The sequence below is a fragment of the Python bivittatus genome, unplaced genomic scaffold, assembly GCF_059951505.1.
Source record: "Python bivittatus isolate LINGU-HERP-01145 unplaced genomic scaffold, Pbiv_v1 ctg000700_np1212, whole genome shotgun sequence".
NCBI lineage: Eukaryota > Metazoa > Chordata > Lepidosauria > Squamata > Pythonidae > Python > Python bivittatus.
The window spans coordinates 49,798,721-49,816,977 of NW_028277098.1; the positions used below are offsets into that span (position 1 = coordinate 49,798,721).

General features: G+C 41.3%; 1 protein-coding gene across 1 annotated transcript in view; it reads left to right on the forward strand.

Annotated features, from left to right (window-relative positions):
* Window positions 1–5,756: 5,756 nt before the first annotated feature.
* PTCH2 (patched 2) overlaps window positions 5,757–18,257 on the forward strand; it is a 63,326-nt gene continuing 50,825 nt past the window's right edge. Inside the window, exons 1-2 of the mRNA XM_088153764.1 lie at window positions 5,757–6,309; window positions 7,575–7,767. Coding sequence (XP_088009890.1) covers window positions 6,169–6,309; window positions 7,575–7,767 — 334 coding nt within the window. The 5' untranslated portion in view covers window positions 5,757–6,168. The remainder of the gene's footprint in view (window positions 6,310–7,574; window positions 7,768–18,257) is intronic.

An 18,257-nucleotide genomic window follows, 5' to 3' on the forward strand; every position in this document is an offset into this window, starting at 1 on the left:
CCAGATTGCCAAGAAAGTAAAATAATAATAATAATAATAATAATAATAATAATAAGGAGGAGGAGGAGGAGGAGGAGGAGGAGGAGGGGGAGGAGAAGCCAGAACTGAGAAGACAGCAACAAACAGCGAATGCTGCCTCTACAAAGAAGCTGAAGAAAAGTGGACCATCTAGTTAGCTGCTACAAGAAGATCGCACAGACTGACTACAAACAATGGCATGACAAAGTAGCAAAAATGGTGCATTGGGATATCTGCAAGAAATACCATTTGCCTGCAAGCAAAAACTGGTAGGACCACAAAACAGACAAAGTAATAGAAAATGAAGAAGCTAAAGTGCTCTGGGACTTTAAAATTCAAACAGACAAGCACCTGCCATGCAACACCCCAGACTTAACAATTGTTGATAAGAAAGACAAAAAAAGTCTGCATAGTGGACATTATTCTTCTGGAGACAGCAGAATAGAAGAGAAAGAACTGGAGAAAATCACAAAATACAAAGACCTGCAAATAGAAGTAGAATGACTGTGGCAAAAGAAAGCAAAGGTAGTACCAATAGTAATAGGCACCTTGGGTGCAATCCCAAAACATCTGGAGCACCACTTGAAGACCATCGGCATTGACAAAATCACCATCAGTCAGTTGCAAAAGCAGCTTTACTTATAACAGCATATATCCTGTGACAATACTTCTAACGCCATCAAACAACATCTGCCTATCCCAGGTCCTTGGGAAGGACTTGATAGGTGAATAAAAATGCCAAATCCAGTCTAAACATCTGGCTGACTGTGTGACCAACAACAACAATCATAATAACCTCAACTTCTAAAATAAGACAGGGCATGACAAAATACATAAATAATGTTACAAAACTCATTCACCAAAAAGGAGGAGGAGAACGGGAAGGAGTGTTTGGTACCACCTCAACACCCACGATGACAATTTGCTACACTGGAGGGGTGAGAGAAATCTAAATTTGGTCTGTGAGATCTGCTTCCCCAAAAGAGAAACCAAAGCTAAAAAGTAAATGATGAGGGAAAAGAATCCTGCCCATAAATTAGGCTTTATGTGCTAGTTGTGGGGAGAAGCACAGCCTTTTCTGTACAAAACCAAAGCAATGAATGTTGTGGTATTAGTACTGAGGTCTTTCTGTGAAGAAACCAATCTTCAAGTGTAGAATAACCACCTGGGAATTCTGTGAGTTGTAATCCTAGTTTGGGATATGCCCTAGGCTGGGGAAAGCTGGTGAAAAACTGGATAGTTTCTTCAGCAGCATCAGGTGTGATCTCTTTTAGTTGAACACCTATGCTGAACAGACAGTAGAACAGACAGAAATGAATATCCCATTTCTGCAAGAATATGACCTTCAGGGCTCATAGTTTTCTCATAATATAGAAGGAGGCAAAATAAGTGGCACCTCAAAGACCAACAAACGCACTACAGCATAAGCACTCCATTTTAGCAAATGCACGAATATCTATTCCTTGAGAAAGTTGGAGCTTTCTTTTTGGACTTTTATCAAAAAAGCCCTGCGGTCTTGGTTTCAAATGGTCATACCAAATAGCCAATAAATCAGGAGTGAGAAACTATAGCTTTCCAGATGTTGCTGGACTACAACTTCTGATAAACCGACCCAGGCTGGTCAGTGTGAGGGATACTGGAAGTTGTAGTTCAACAATATTTGGAGGGTTTCGAATTCTGCACCCCTGCAATAGGTGATAGATTAAGTACTTCAAGGTGGGGAAAACTGGGGACCTTACACTGTTGCCTGGGACCAGATCAAACTGGTAGTTGGGCACTGAGGAAGTTTAAATCAGCATGGACTGGGGGTGGTGTAAACTTCTCACGGCAGCTGCTGCAGCACACTCAGAAGCAGACAGAATGTGTGGGATGTTATGCAGAGAGCTCATTCTCATTAGCCAGACTCTCTTAATTATGTCAGCTTCCCTTTGCCTCATAGGGGAAGGTCGGAGATAATAATTGGCTAATAGAGACCAGTACAGTTCAGAAACTTAAAATCACATTATTTTTGCTGGCTTTCTGATGGCTTAGAGCACTCTTTCCCAAACTAGTGTCCTTCAAATGTAGCCAGCGAAACATCTCAACAATCCCAGTTACCACTCAATTGGAAGGGAATGACAGGAACTGGAGTTTAGGTGCCTGGAACGCATCCTATTGGGAAATGCTGGTTCTGTGCATGATTGTAGTAGAGAAAAGCGTGGGCTGGGCAGTGTATCAGGAGTGGGGAACCTATCAGTCTCCAACTCCCATTTTACCTCTCTACTGGCCAAGCAGATGAGGGCTGCTGGGAATTACAGTTCATCAATATCTGGCAGGCTAGACATTCACCACCTGTGATCTGTATGAGAAGTAGTTAATTTTATTAGAAAAAGGGTTTTTTTCCTCCAGTCTCTTTTTACCCAGCTCCAGCATGTTATGCAACTTACTAAGGCAAAGGTCACTTTAAAGGAAATACTGAAAGGAGACAATTAGTCCAGGATTAAACTGGGGACCCATCAAAATATTTTTCCAGAAAATAAAAATAAAAAACTTTTACTATCAATGGTTAAGACATAAACCATTGTTGTGGGAGCAGCAGCAGAGACCAAAGAAAGTAAAAACAAACAAACAAACCCAAAACCATAGTTTGCTATGCTGAGGTATTGTCAGCCATACTAGGTAGACCAGACTAGGAAATCAACTCCACGGGAAGCCTAAAACTACTTTTATTGAGATCGGCTATAATAGCAGAATCTTCCAAGTGTGATTAGACTGCACCTCCTCCTTCTTCTTACACTCCAATGAATTAGGAAGGCTGAGCCACTTCCAAATGTTATCTAATTGTTCTGCGCTTAGAAAATGCTTCAGCTCCCTTTGCCTAGGTAATGGTTCCTGCATATCTCCATCCAAGTCATCTTCCTTACTCTATACAGATGTAAAGATAGTGAATGTTGTTTCTGTTCTAATGAGCTACCAAATTCAATCTGGAAATGGATTTTACAAAATTCTGTGTATTTCCTTTGAGAACTTCTCCCCTTTCACTTGATCATTTCAGAAAATATCCCACTATGCCATTTTCCCAGGATTCTCCATGTTGTGTCCTGTTTCCTAATAAGAAAATGGGTGTGATTCTACCATGATGGGCTACTGAACAGAGCTTTCATTCCCATCAAAGGAGGATAGAGAAATGCACCGAAACACAACTCTGATCTGTTTTGGTTGTCCAAATTGAGCTTTACTTCAAAGAATAATGTGACTATACTCAGATTGCTTTACATCTCTTTGAAGAAAATAGACCCACCATTTGGGAATGGTGGTCACATAATGGTCCTTCTTACATGGTGGGCCTATTTTCATCCAGCTGAAGGTTTGTAGCTATATAAATGAGTGCCCATTAGATGCTTGCACAGTTCTTCCTGCTTCCTGACAAAAGTGTAAACATAATAACTGTCTTGTGGACTGAAAGAAAATACCCCCTTTAAAAGCCCATTACTTGTTAACTGACCAGAGTAGGGAAGAGAGAGATGTTGCCTGCTGCAATCTAAACAGCACTGGTGAGTAATCATGTGGCTCATTCATGTGGCTTTTTGTGTGTTAAATTTACATCCTGCCTTTCTTCTACGAGCTTAAGGCAGTGTATTGTAAGACTGTTTCCTCTAGTTTTTCCCTTACACCATGGTGTAAGTAGGTTTGACAGAGAGTGAGTGATCCAAAATCATCAATGAGCTTCCGCATATATGGGTGGACTTGAACCCAGGTATCCCCAGTTTTAGTATGGTGCTTTAACCACACTCCAGTTGAGAATGTTATTCTGTGGTTGCCCTGCCTCATTGGGCGGGTGGTGGTAGTGGAGTCCAGACTATATCATCTTCTATTTGCATCCCTTTTCCAACAAAAGGTAATGCCTTTTGATAGTAGCATAAGAAATTGTCCATCTAGAAGCTCCCCCAGATGTTTTTCACCCACTTGCCTATGTCTGAACTGGGTAGAAAGCCTTCTTTTAATCTTCCATTATACTATCTGATCAGTCCATATTCACTGTTAATAATATAGGATAGGGAAATTGTTCTTCTATAAGTTTCAGTTTGATACTCTTTTTTAAAAAAAATAGGTTGGCTTGTGGCAGGAGGGTGACAGTGTGCATTTTATCAAATTGCTTTAATTTTATAGGAAAATGGTATAAATGGGGAAGGAAAGGATGATATAAGGCTCCTCCCTTTTGTTGACAACTGGCCTGGTTCTCAGTGATAAGAAGTAAGCAGGAGGACTCCTCTCCTGCTAGAGCCAGTCAAGCAATTGCCCCAGCAGCAGATGCTAGGAAGAGGCGGAGAGGAGGAGGAGGAGGACTGGGTATCCCAAGGTTTGCCCTTGGCCTCCAAGCACGTCTTCTGCCTTCAGGTGCAGTGAAGGATGCTGCCCCATCCCCTGTCTTAAAATAATAAGTCACCTGCCAGTTCAGACAGTTTTCCTACATGGAATTGGAACAGAGTGTGTGTGGGGGGGCAGCATTTGGGGGTCTCCTTGGGCTGCCTCTGAATGTGAACACTGCTTTGTATTGTTTGCCTTTCATATGGTTTTGCTGGAAGAGCAATTCAGCCACAACTACCTCACACAAAATGCAAGAGGCCTCATGGTTATATAGATGCATCAGCCTGGACGATTTGAAGCCTGGCTTTCCGCTTGGCCATCCACCACCAGAAGTGGTAGATTTTGCCTCCATCCTTGATAGATGAAGGTGGGTCAAAATGAGTGGTCAGAAGTACTTTGCCTGTGAACAGAGGATATTTCTTCACATGTCCAGGACAGAATCATTTTCCCTGAGGCAATATTCTAATTCGGTGTTCTGGTGTCTCCTTGCTCAGCATGGCTGAATATTAGTCATTTACACACTGTTTGATTTTGGAAAGGTTGAAATTTGGGAGGAAGGGACAAAATGTCTTAAGATAGTTGTTGAATGCACTGGGGCAATGGGGTGTGTGTACATTCCCTTTAAAAAGTAGCAAATTCAGGGATAACTATCTCACACATGCAGAATGACTTAAGTTCTAAGTGACAGGTGATGAAGCTCAGTTTCCTTTGGAAGTTTCATACCCATCCCTGTTGACTCACCCCTGCTCTGTGGCCATAGGGTTTAGAGAATGCACATTTCTTTGTAGGGAAATCACACTATTCTGTGCATGATTAAACCCTTCCTTTCACTTATAGGTACTGCATAACTCCTGGTGTAAGCATAGGACATTTGCACTGTGTTTTGTCGCTAACTTAATCATCCCCTCCAGCCACCGCTGTAGAGGGATCATTCTCTTTCCCTTGTATGTCCTTGTTAGTGTTAGTGCCAATTTGGATTCACCTACATTTTTCCTGAAATCAATCAAGCCCCCCTTCCCTTAAACTAAAAGGTTTATTCTTTTTTTTTTTCCCCTCCTCCAGAGATCCCGCCTCCCCCCCCCCCCCCACGGCAAGTTTGCAGCTGTCTCGATGTATCGGTACGTCCGCTTGCAATTATAAATAAAGGAGCTAGTTTGGATTGGGGGGAGCTGGGAGGGGACAACGGGCAGTATTTGAAAATCTGTGGAGCAGAATTCCTGTGTGGAAGGCAAGTCCCTCTCCCTCCTCCCTCCCTCTGCCCTCATTGATTTGAGGCGGGGAGGAGGGAGGCGGGGGAGGCGCTGCCTGGGTGGTCTCTTCTCTCTCCACTTTGGTGAGCTGTTGCTTAGCAGCTAATAATAGGAGATGTTTGCGGAGTAATTTGCCTCTTCCTCGGCCAATGGGAACTGGAGCACTTTCCCATCAAACCAAACCTTCCTCCCCCCTTTCCTCTTTTCAGGATCTCGAAGGAGGCTGTTTGTTCCAAATGTTGGTGGGACGGGATCCGAGGCGCACTGCACCGCCGGGCACCCGAGCGCCTCTCCTCTCGCTCTCGGAGGCTGTGTGAGTGTTTGCTCCTCGTCTCCCACCGCGCGTCGAAGGGGCCACGCTGGGCGGCGCCAAGGGCGCATGGGGTGCGCCTGGATGGCCCCGGATTCGCCCCCATAATGTTCGCATGGGATCCCCTCAGCAGCCATTCTGAAGCCTCGGACCCCGCACTTTTCCCTCGTGGATTACCGCTCTTGGGAAGCCGCCGGAGCCCCTTCGCTTCTCGTCAGCACCGTCCTCGTTCGACCCCGCACCATGGCTTCGGATCAGCCGGTCCCCGGGACCGGGAGCTTCCTTGGAGAGCTCCCGTCGTCTTACACAGCTGCTGCCAACTCTGATCTCCTTCGGAGACCCAGCTATTGCCACGCAGCCTTTGCCCTCAAGCAGATCTCCAAGGTAAGGGAGCGGGACGACGGCGCTTTCCCACGGATGGGGAGGAGAAGAGTGGGCAAAACCCGGGGGATTCCTTCCCTCCAGGAGAGCACGGAAGGCACAAGGCAACAGTTACAAAGCGGTGAAGGCGAAAGCAGCTCTTTCGGGCTCGGGCATGGGGACTGCGGGGTGGTAGATCCTCCCGGAATCCCTCGGCTTCTCTGGGGTGGGGGATGAAAGGAGGGGCCGGCTCTCGCATGCGTGCTCCAGAGAGAGTCTGCTCTGTGATCCCAGATGCTGGTGTATTAGAAGAGGGGAGACGCGGCAGAGCCGTCCGGGGGGGACTATTCCTAAATGGGGATCCAGGGAAAGGCCTACTCCCGAAAAGGTTCCTGAGAAGATGCGGAGGGGTTAAGAACAGGAGGACCCAGGCGCTCGAGTGTGAGTACGGGATGGCTTTTCGCCTAGTCATGTGGAAAGAGAAGTCTACCATGGTCAGGACTTCGGAAGAAACATTGGGGAGGAGAAGGGAGACAACAGAGAGAAAGGTGGAAGAGGATGAGGAAGTGAGATAAGACAAAAAGATGCACCTGAAAAGAGAGGGAAAACTTGCACCTCTTCTCCTCCCTGCCCCCTCTCCCCCCCCCCCCCCAGTAGCTGGGAATTAAGTTGGCCAGATCCTTGGTACATACCTACATACCAATGACCTTGTGGCTGCAATAAGGCTGCAGACACCAAACAAGGATCCCTTCTCTGAGCCATATCTGAGTGGGACAATCCCACCAAGCCTTACAAAGTAAACTAAGTTTTGCAGTGGCTTCTCTTTTTTTGCATAGTAGCCATCCAAAATATATGTATGGATGGACCCATCTCTAGAAGCAGCAGTTACTAGTGCAGCAGCCTTCCCAAAACTTTGTGTCCTTCAGGTGTATTAGATTATAAAGCCTTCAACTCTAAAATACAATGTCTGAAGATTATGGAGTAATCCAACATATCTGGAAGTGCACAAGGCAAGGAGAGGCTGAACAAATTCATATCTTCAAACTAGAAGTGAAGAATCAGCAAGGAGATGAGCATTGGCATCTACAAGTTACTAGCAAATAGGCTCAATCTAGGCCCTAACAGATTAATGCACATACACCTATGGCCCCAAATCTGTGAGTAGGATTTCATAAGAATGCTTTATTCCAAGGTAGTAAATCTTCCTTAACCCCAGTGCTAACTAATCTTCAGACAGGATGTTCAATGTAAGGAAAGCATTTTGGCTAACTTTCAGTTTTTCTCCCCAGGGTAAGGCTGTTGGCCAGAAAGCCCCACTGTGGCTACGGGCCCAGTTCCAGGCCCTGTTGTTTACACTGGGCTGCTGGATCCAGCGTCATTGTGGCAAAGTGCTTTTTGTGGGGCTGCTGGTCTTTGGGGCACTGGCTGTAGGGCTGCGAGTAGCCTCCATCGAGACCGATATTGAGCAGCTCTGGGTAGAAGGTAAGTTTCTTCCTGGGTAATGTAAATGCAAGGAGGACTACATGAAGTATGGAGTTAGTTAGGAGTGAGGTAGAAGTTGCCTAACACATTGGAAGAAAAATTTGTTTTGGCCCTGGCCATAAAGAGTCTTTGCAAGGCAGATGTTGGCAGTCCTCAAAATTCCATGTGGGTACAAATCCAGATTTGCATGGAGCTTCTCACTTTGGACCCCTTCTTTTAAGTGATAGATACCAAGCAACAAGTCTGTATTTAATCTCTTGGATATTAAAATTTTCTTCCATTTTGAGGGACTTCTATCTCTTGACCTCAAGATTTACAATAAGTGTTCCTCATTTTTAATTTTTTTAATTAAAGCAAAGTTTATAAGCCTTATTACAGAAACAAGCTTAGAATGTGTAAAGTGTGTTCTAGAATCTCCAGAACAACTGGGCAAAATAAGTCTTTTTATTTAAAAGGATAATTACATGGGGAATAATTATACTGGCAACTTCTGTGCAAATCTCATGAGCACAAAAATGAGAAAGAATTGTGCCCTGGTGTAAGTATGTAAGTAAGTAAAACCATTGCATCAGTATGTTTTACTTTTCTATGGAACAAAATCATTTTTAGGCGATTACTTTGCATTACCTGCAACAGATGGACATTGATTGCAAATGTTGTAAAAGTATGGAATACTGACTTTCCATGTTTCACTGTAGTTCTCATAGAATTATGTGCAACCTCAAAGTAAAAAATAGAATGGGTTTTATCTCAGTTTTATTTATTTTGTCACTTAAGATTGTGCCAGAGATTGTTTGGATGAAAGGTATCTGGCAGGTATCTGTTTTGAAGGTTTCAGTAATGAGATGCAACATATTAGTGACATATAGTTTTCAGAGTTTTTGGAAAACATAGATTTTGTTATTTATTTATTGTACTTATATTTTGCTTTCTGTCTGAGAAACTTCCAAGTTGCTAGTCTGGCAGATTAAATATCATGCAGAGGCACATCTGTGTAGTTTAAGCAAAAGAGCTTTACTCATCCTTCAGATCATTTTCTGATAAGAATGAAATCATGGTTATCCTCTAGACTGACCTTGTGCCTAGGCCAGGAAATTTCTCTTTCTCTTTAGTCTCAGGTTTGTTCAGTCACATTTAAATTAATCTATACAAAACCTATGACTTAAAGCCCACAAATTTTATGAAACACATCTCACCCACAGCCCAAAGGGTTAATGACTCCTTTTTTTTTTAAGAGAAAGAGAGAGAGATTGACTCCTGTGTCAGACTTGTTCTGTAGGAGTGTATCTTTGTGTATAAAACTTTCAATGCTCTTCTGCATGTGTGTGCCTGTGCACACTGTCTCATTGTAAGTGTGTGCAATCCAGATTTCTATCAGTGAAAATGCATTCCTCTACAAAGGCAAGTATAATTAAATTGTTACTCTTCTCTCAGATATGGTTGTTCTTGCCACCGGGCCCTGCTTGATGCATTACATTATTGATATTCAAACACTAAATTATCTTTCTGAGGGTGGTGCTGAAGGAGACAATAATTACAGCCTACAACCAAGCTGTCAGTTGCAGTTTGGTTTGGGTCACACTCTCTGGCAGCTGAGAATGAAATCAGGTTAAATGTAAACAGCCAAAAGCAAAAGGATCATCCAGGAATACATCCTAATTCCATGCTGGAAACATGTGATAAAAATGGTGCTCTAAGGAAGTCCTGCATACTATTACTTTTAAAATTGTTGCAGCAGCACCATCAGTTCACCCTGTTCTTTCCATTCCATCCACTCCTTTGCAGTCTTCTCCCTTCCAACTCCAGGTTGTGCTGAGTTTTCACACTCTGGGATTTATTTATTTATTTATTTATACTTTTTTTTGCAAGCAGCCTGGGAGCTTTCCAAGAGCAGATGTTTCTCTGTGATGACTGTCAGCGATCTTTGGCGTTCCACACCTCCTCCCCCTACACAACCCAAACTCCCTGTGTGGTCCTAAACTACTCTTGGATTTTGTTCAACAATAAAGGCAACTTTACTCTTCCACCCTCCCACTCCCTTTTAAATAAAACCACACTCACATGAATGCCAGTAAAGTTTACCCACCTGTTTCACACTCTGAAAGGGGATTGGAAAGAAAAGAAAATACCTCAACCTTAGCCATTTCCCCTCCCCTGCTTCTTGCCTCTGTGTGATAGAGTCTTGTGGCAAAAAGGAGATCGATCAAAAATCTGCAGCTGTTTAAACATTTAAAGATGGGAAATACCCTTTTTGTAATCAACACATCTTAGTCCAAATCAACAACCTCTCCTGAGAACCTGCAGAACTGGGTTTGTTCTCAGTTACTGTTTTGACACTGACATTTTGCTCAGTCTTTAAGACCGGATTCTTCTCTGTTGCCTGTTCCAGTGTTGGGTTGCTGGCTTGCAGGATCTAGGGCTCAGCTTTGAGTGCTGCATTGAAGAGAACCTATCCACAGTTTTAAAAGAAATTCTCACTGATGCCATTTTTATATATATTCCTCAACACCATAAGTTGTGTATTACAGCAAATAATTCTGATCAGTTGCTTGTATGCCAGTGAAATGTAATGTTTAATTTATCACTTGACTAGCATTTGCCAAGCACTGTTTTGCAGTGTACTATTTTGGATAGCTGCATGCTGTGTGCTGAGAAATTTGGTTACAAAAATTTGGCATACAGATGGAAGTAAGAGAAGATTGCACCTGTACATCTCCTTTCCTGCTTCCCTTCACCTTCTATAAATGTGGTTGTAATCCTTTGCTAGTTATAACACAGCTACACAGCTTTTTTTCTTGGAAATAAGTACTGACGTGAAAGTGCTTTTTGAACTCTCCTGCATTCTTCTCTGTAGTTATTGTGGGTTTCTTGAATATAAGTTGACTATCAAAACATTGATTTCTAAATCAATGTTGCCAACCCACTCCTACAGGCTTAGAGTCCTGTATACAGAAGACAAACCAGGTGAATCTATTTGGGTGCATGAGTCTAAGCCAAATTCTGCAAACTGAATCATAGTTGCTGCTCCATGACTGAATTTGGCATATACCATGTCCTCAGTCACCTTTGTTTTGATTTGAACAAAACCCTAAATGGGTGCATCTTGAATAGAGATAGAACACTTTTTTGTGCATTCCAGAGATTGGCAGAGCTGAAGCCAAAAATTGATAGACCAGAGTTGAAAGTGGGTGTGTCCCTCTTTCTCTCCTATTTTTTCTTGCAACCTCTTTGCCCATGCTCTCTTTTCTTATCCCCTCTTCTTTCCTCATGTAGAGATAATTCTTAAAAGAAGAAGAAATAAGTCACGCCAGACATCAGAACTACTTGCTGCAAAGGGATCCTGATCTCCTTCCTATACTTTATTTTTCCCTCAGCCTTCTTTTTCTCTCCTCTAAACCTCCAGCTTTAACATTGGACTCATCCACCTGCATGAAACTAGATTGAAAGTGGCATGTGAATCTCACTGCACAGAATTATCTTATCTAATTCTTATCTAGGGAGAGATTTCTTCTTTCCTGCTGTAGTATAATCTTTTCTGCCAGTTCGTATCAATGGCAACTTCTCAAAAGTTTAATTCAGTAGTGTGTACATTACAATGGATATGGGAAACATCCTTCAAAAATATTACATCTTCTGCCCAGAACATTTGTTCTTGAAGCAGAAAGTTGGGTAGAGACAAGTGTGATTATAGATCTATAGTGTCTACGAAAATGATCACCAGCAGAGACTATGCAAAATAAAGAACTGGAGTGTAGTTAGAGTAGAAATCAACATCACATCTGACGTTCTATTTTTCTAGTCATCAGAATAATCATGGCTGTCTCCTGTTCCTACATACTGTTCCTCTTTACACTCTTTCCATCTATCTATTCAATCTGTAATGTTGTTATATATTATCCTTCCTTAGCCTGTTACCCTCCAGAGTGCAACTCTCTCATTCTTCACCATCATTCCTAACATACAGGAAGGGTACCAGATTGGAAAAGATTAGGTGTAGCTACAGATATAAATAAGACCGGCTATCTACTCTTGGATTCAATGTTTCTGATCTGTCTAGTGTAGATATGATTTTCCTCACCTAAAGGCATAAAGGCTCTCTCTCATCTTGAGGGCATTGCATTATTTCTGTACTTCAGAACTGAATGATATGAAGGGATAACAGTTGATTGGGAATGGTAGCAAGAAAATGTACATTTAAAAGATTTCTTCAACCAATGTCTTTTGGTCTGTAAGGATATTTGAGACAATGGAACTGCCAAATTAAATTGATATTCTTGAACTATGAATGGTTTAAAAGATTTTGAGGTAGTTAAATCTTCTGTGGTTTGTTCTGGAAAAAGATCAAACTTTTTTTTGTTTCCAATAAAATAACTTTTTCTACTGCTGATATCCTAAATGACTCAGAGACAGAAGGCTATATGACATCCTGGGTGGATCTTTTCCATGGATCTCAGGATATACTGAGTTCATATTTCTTTCAGGTGGAAGTTGCTCTCCTCGGGTTCTTTAGCACAAATGATTTTGACCAATTTTATCCACTAAAATGTGGTTCTAGCAGTGAGAGATCAAGTTTCTTCCTCACAGCTTGGGAATATATCTTTCTTCCTCAACTCAGTTTTTACTGAAGTGTCAATTTTGGACACATTAGATGTGTTTCCTATGCATAAAAAACTCTCAGGATATTTCCCAAACAACTGCTGACAATTAAGATAAATATATTCCATGAGCAACATTCAGGATTGGTGTCTTATAATTAGGAATGTGATAAAGCAAGAGTATTGACATTTGCAAATATTCTGGAATAAAAAGCATGAGTTTATCCAATATCTACACCATAGACCAGCATTTTAAATTGGTATCTATTTCTGTGATCTCTTGCACCTTTCTGTGTACTGATAGGTGGATGGATATAGCCTAATGATAACAACATCCTTATTAGAAAGAGGAAATTGGCATGGAGTGACATGGAATAATAAATTATATCCTTTTATTTTATATGAATTGATGGATGAGTTTCCAGAGGTTTTCTAAATTTTGTGTACTCTGTTGTATATTACAAATATTTATTACAGTGAAAAGTCCTAAATACTTGAACCTGCACATTTTCCTGGAAATTGATGGCATTCTTTTTTCACTGGACTTTAGGTTACCATTATGTTTTTCATGTCACATGGTCTAGGCAGTTCAAATAATACCTTTGCCTCCCAAATTATAGTAAGGCTCCACTTACAATCAACTGAGGGGAATAATAGTATCTTCACTCATAAGTAAACTAAGCTTTATTTAACATAAAGATAAAAATCCAGGTAATAAACTTTATCTGGGTTACATTGCTTTAAACTGCATGTGGGAGCTTGCACAATTGTTCCTCTGTTTTAAAAACACCCTTCTAGATTTAAAAAAAAACCTTGCATTTCAGAAAGAATGCTCTAAACCATTCTTTTCCTTGAAATATTAATTTTCTGTTTGTAGGATTTGTGTGTGTATATGGAAGGTTATGTGAATCCTGATCTGTGGCATGAAGGGCATAGTCCTGAAACAAATTTACCATCATTAGATGAGAACTAAGCTAAAAAAGTGTGTTTTTTTTAATCTAATCCCCATGCTAACTACTGTAGTAGCATTCTAATAGCTAAAATATTTTATTTCCTAGTTAGTACCTTGTAGAAGTTCAGACAGTTCACTAACAATTTTTGGATTAAGCCAAAAAGGGATTTATCTCAGATTATAAAAGATAAGATTTTTAAAAATTAGTATCTATTTTTGGAATTTCAGGAGCAAGAGGGGAACCTTAAGTTTCAGTCACATCAATGTACAAAATACTAAACATACCTACAAGTAGTATTGATAGTGATCATCCTAACCAGTTTCATACTAGAGAAAATATCAATAGTGATGTCAAAGGGATTGGCTAGAAGCCCTTATATGTTAACCTCTTTGAAGGCACTTGCCTGTTGGCGTAGTTATGTCCATGGCAGGCTGCTCAGTAGGGATTAAATCTAAAGCTTGGGGCTTGGAAACAAGCCGATATTATGGAGGCAAAAGGTCATGGTTGATTTATAGGCTAGAGTGACCTCAAAGAAGGCAGGTTTAATTTTTAACTAGAATGTTTTAGTGTAGCTGGCTGCAGGGCCTTTTTAAAGGTAGCTGCTACTGGATGATTATTCTGACAGACTAAATGCTTTTATCTTGCATTCCCCAGAGTGTGCAAAGAATAGAAAAAAAATATGGAAGGCTTTTTGCCCATTCATACTGAGTGGACAAGGATGGAAAAAAGATGAAAAATGCTAATTACCTGGAGATCTGGGAAGTCCAGTTGAACAAACAGATGCTTGTTCTAAAATGGTAGACAAGATTCTTCTGGCCTTGAATATGTTTCCGTATCTTGAATATGTCAGGACAGATTAAGGGATAGTTGTGTTTCCTGCTCCAGGAGTTACAGCTGGTTTTCTTCTTTGGACCTGTATCTTAAATAGGATCATCCAGTGAAGACTGAAGACCTTTTCTTTCAGTAGTCAAAATCAGAATGACTTAATTGGTACAGTAAATTGTGGATGAGGTGACAGCAGATTTTATCCTATAGCCTGGGACAGAACAGATCCTAGATTCAGCTTGGAGAAATAGAAAAAGGCTAGTAGTACAGGAGCAAGTTAACTTGTATATTTGAATATAGTATATGATTTGAGGCAGAATATGAAGAAGAAAGATTCTGAGATTTAGATATTCCCAGAATATACAAGCCTGACATGTTAACTCCATTCTGTTAATTCATCTCAATCCCATGATCTAACATCTCTTTATGTGATGTTCAATGAAGAATGCCTGAACTATTTGAAAGAACTGTGTCTATAGAGTGCTGAGACTCAGAAATAGAAGATACATATTCATTCTTAGAGAGAGCTGATGTTTGATGGAAGCAGATTTAGCCTGACGCCTCGGCATATGGGATGAATGAAGCTATCTTTGAATTGGATCAGACCACAGGATGTTTGTGATTGGAGATGAACCCCATCAAAGTGGGCAATTTGAAGAATGTTAGATGGCCCATCGTATGTTCAATTAGGCTTTTCTACTCTTAGCCAGCCTTCTGAACAGATAAATAAACTGTGATGTGGGGTCTGCATACCTCACTCATAAGAGCAAATAAACAAGCCCCCAAGGCAGCTGAATGCAGAGGCCAAGGGGCTCCAGTGTATATGTGTAAGTAATATTCTTGGGTGGGCAGCAGAGGTGGGTGGCCTAATGGCTAGCTGAAGGTTGATAAGACGGAAGAAGAAAAAATCTGAAAAGGGTAAGAGCCATGAAGGAGATGGGTGACATAGGCCTGAAGTATACTTCTCATAGCGTTAGGCATTTGTGTTTCACAGATGCAAAAAAGATTGGGAACAGAACTTGAGAAAATAGGCTGACCACATGAACTATTTATTGATCTTGCATAGCCAACAAAGTTTATTATTAAACAGCAAACGGAAACATATACGTAAAAAAGCAAATCTCAAAAGGCTGTGAAGCATGAGGGTCCAGCAAATACAGGAGAAACAAGGTAATTCATGGAAACAGGCTATAAAGAATTATCATTCCTTATGAAAAAAAAATATTTCATAAGGAAACATATCAGGCTGTCATAAGGGCACACAGTTTCTACATTACGTTTGGAGCATCTTTCCTTTATATTCTCAAAATTCTATAGAAAGTTTGTTGTTTACAAAAGAAGAGAGTTGTTCATCATTTTCTTTCTTATATGAAAGAAGCATCTGCTGATATGCTCTTTCAGTCCTTAAGTTGGACTGATAACCTATGTATAACCATAGATAGGCCAACCACTCCAGTGCAGAAATGACAACTTTTTCACACAAATAATTAGATGAACTTCCCTTTGTGATTATTTAAGAAAATAAGTTGCTTCCATAATCATCTTGGCCTGTATTCAGTATCAGCCTTTGGCAGAAAGATCAGAAGTTTTATTTGAGACTCACAAATCCAATTAAAGCACATATATGAAAAAAAATAGCTTATTAATTTAATCAATTTATATGGGCATCCATCTCATATACGTGACTCTGGATCACAAACAAAAATTACATTGTATTCTAGCACTGTAAATTGAAAATAAAGAGTAATTTAAAAAAAAATCTAAGAGGAAGAAATTTTTTTCCTTGCTTGCCAACAAATCATTATTTTATCTTTGAATCAGTAGTGGTATTAATGTCACAAATAGAATAATGCTGGCAATTAAACCCAGTGTTTATGTAAAGACTTCAGGAAAAACTAATTTAAAGTTTTCATGCAACATATTTATTGGCCCTTACTAATAACTGCTCTGACAGTTGTTGATAGTTAATTCTAGAGAATGAAAGTGTTTTTCAGATACACTCTAAAACAGAAATATAGGAGAAAGAAATTTGCCCACTGTCTTCTAAATCTGCTTTGTTTTCTGCCTTTGCTTTGACATTTGCTCCAAGAGGCATCTTCTAACTGTGATGGCCTGCTTTGAAAGGATCTTTCTTTTCTCAGACTAGCTGAAACTTGCTAGAGTTGCCACTCAGGCTGTTTCAGTTTTCCAAAGAATTGAAGGATTGGGGGATGAAGAAGCCTTTTTGGGGGGGGGGGTGCTGAACAAGTGAAAAGAGGTAGGAAGGACATGTTATGATAAAGATGGGTTCTCCCCACCTCACTGATCTGCTTGGAAATATGGCAATCTCAATTTTAAGGCATAGGGGAGGAAAAATGTTTAGCCCACTTCTAGATTTTTTTTAAATGTTATTTTATTGGCAAGGGCCTACGTATAGGACAGAAAATGGAGAGAGCAAAAAGGAGAGAGGGGTGTTATTCTCTGGTCCATCCCCCCTGGCTTGGAAAAGTGGTCTGAGTTCAAAAAATTCATTTCTTGCCTGAATGAAGGCAGCAATGTGGAAAAATTTGACCATTCAGAGGGGGATGAATGTATGTTTCAACCCCACATTAAGTCACATTAGCAGGCAGTGGAGTGCTTAATGTGGGCATTTTTCACAGCGGCCAACAGAGGAGATGATTAGCATAATTAGTCCAGGCAACTCTATACATATGGAAATACCAAATGCGTAAATGCCAACACCAGTGGAAATTTATGTCAATGCTGACAAGAGTCTTAGCAGTGAATGGCTCCCAACTGAATCTCTTTTAGCCCCCTTTTTCGGGGGTCGGGCCTTCCCCTCATCTTTGGCCAAGGTTCCTTCAGGCCATTCCTCTCCCCACACGCCCCCTCCGCACTGGGAACCTGAGCCCTTTGCATTTCTGGTAAATAAAGACATTAATTTAGGTCTGGAATAAACAAAAGGCCAGGCCAGGCCTGGGGATTGGGGAGTAGGCCTCAAACAGGCCTTTCACTGCTCTTCTTAAAGCCGGGTCCCCCCCCCATCCAGCCTGCCAAGCCCCCAGGACACCCCCCCACCTTGTTTATTTAGAAAGCAGCCTGGCGTCTCTGTCTTTGTCCGATTAGGTTTGTTAGAGAACAAGCACCAGGGGACGCAGCACATCTCCCCCTACCTCAAACTGTTCAGCCCCAGGCGGTTAGTTTAATAGGGTGCCCAGGCACCCTTTCTTCTGGTGATGGAGCCAGCCGAGAAACAGGATCCTGGCTGGATGTGTTTTGACAGCAGTAGGCAGCTAGCGGCCAGCCGGCCTTTCAGAGCAGCCAGGACAGGTAAAATGGCTCTTTTAGCCTGCCCCCAGCGAGACTTCCTCCTGAGCAGCATGGCTCCTTTCACAGCTGTCTTAATCCAGCTAATCCGCCCCTCAACACTTTGAAGGTGGCCCACGGCATGTGTGTGCTGCACTGTGCTGGGGACGCTGCAAGAAATCAGATTCAGTGGTGGCTGCCATAAGGGAGAGAGAGATGGGGTGTGTGTGTGTGTGTGTGTGTGTGTGTGTGTGTGTTGGGGGGAGACTGCCCTTCACCATGCTGCTTTCTATTTCAGGTCAGCCAAGAAATCAGATCCCCACATGGAACTGGAGGGGACACAGCTGTCCCCTTGCTCTCCATTATGGTTGCATTATTCAGTTAATTGCTGATGGGAGTAATCATGGATTAAACCAAACATAAACTGTCCATGCTGAGGCCTTATTTTCAACCTGGCTCAAGTCCAAGTCCATCTAGACTGGTTTTCTACTTTTTATAAGGCAGCTTCTAATAGTTTATAGAGGAGTTTCCTAGTACTATAGTGACCAGACGTGGGGTAACTTGCCTGTATGAAGGCTTCAACCAGAATTTGGCAGTCCAAAATATTCTTCAACCCTTTAAAAAAATTTACAAGCTTCATCATAGTGAAAGTCTCTAAACCAAAATAAACCTTATATGGCTGTAATGAAGACAAAATATGACATAATTCTTCCTAAAAATGGTCATTTGACACATTTTTGTATTAGGCAATAAGTTTATAATACATAGTAGCATTTATATCTAATATTAAGATTAATATTTTTAGTTTAGGTCAAACATAAAGTGAAAAAGG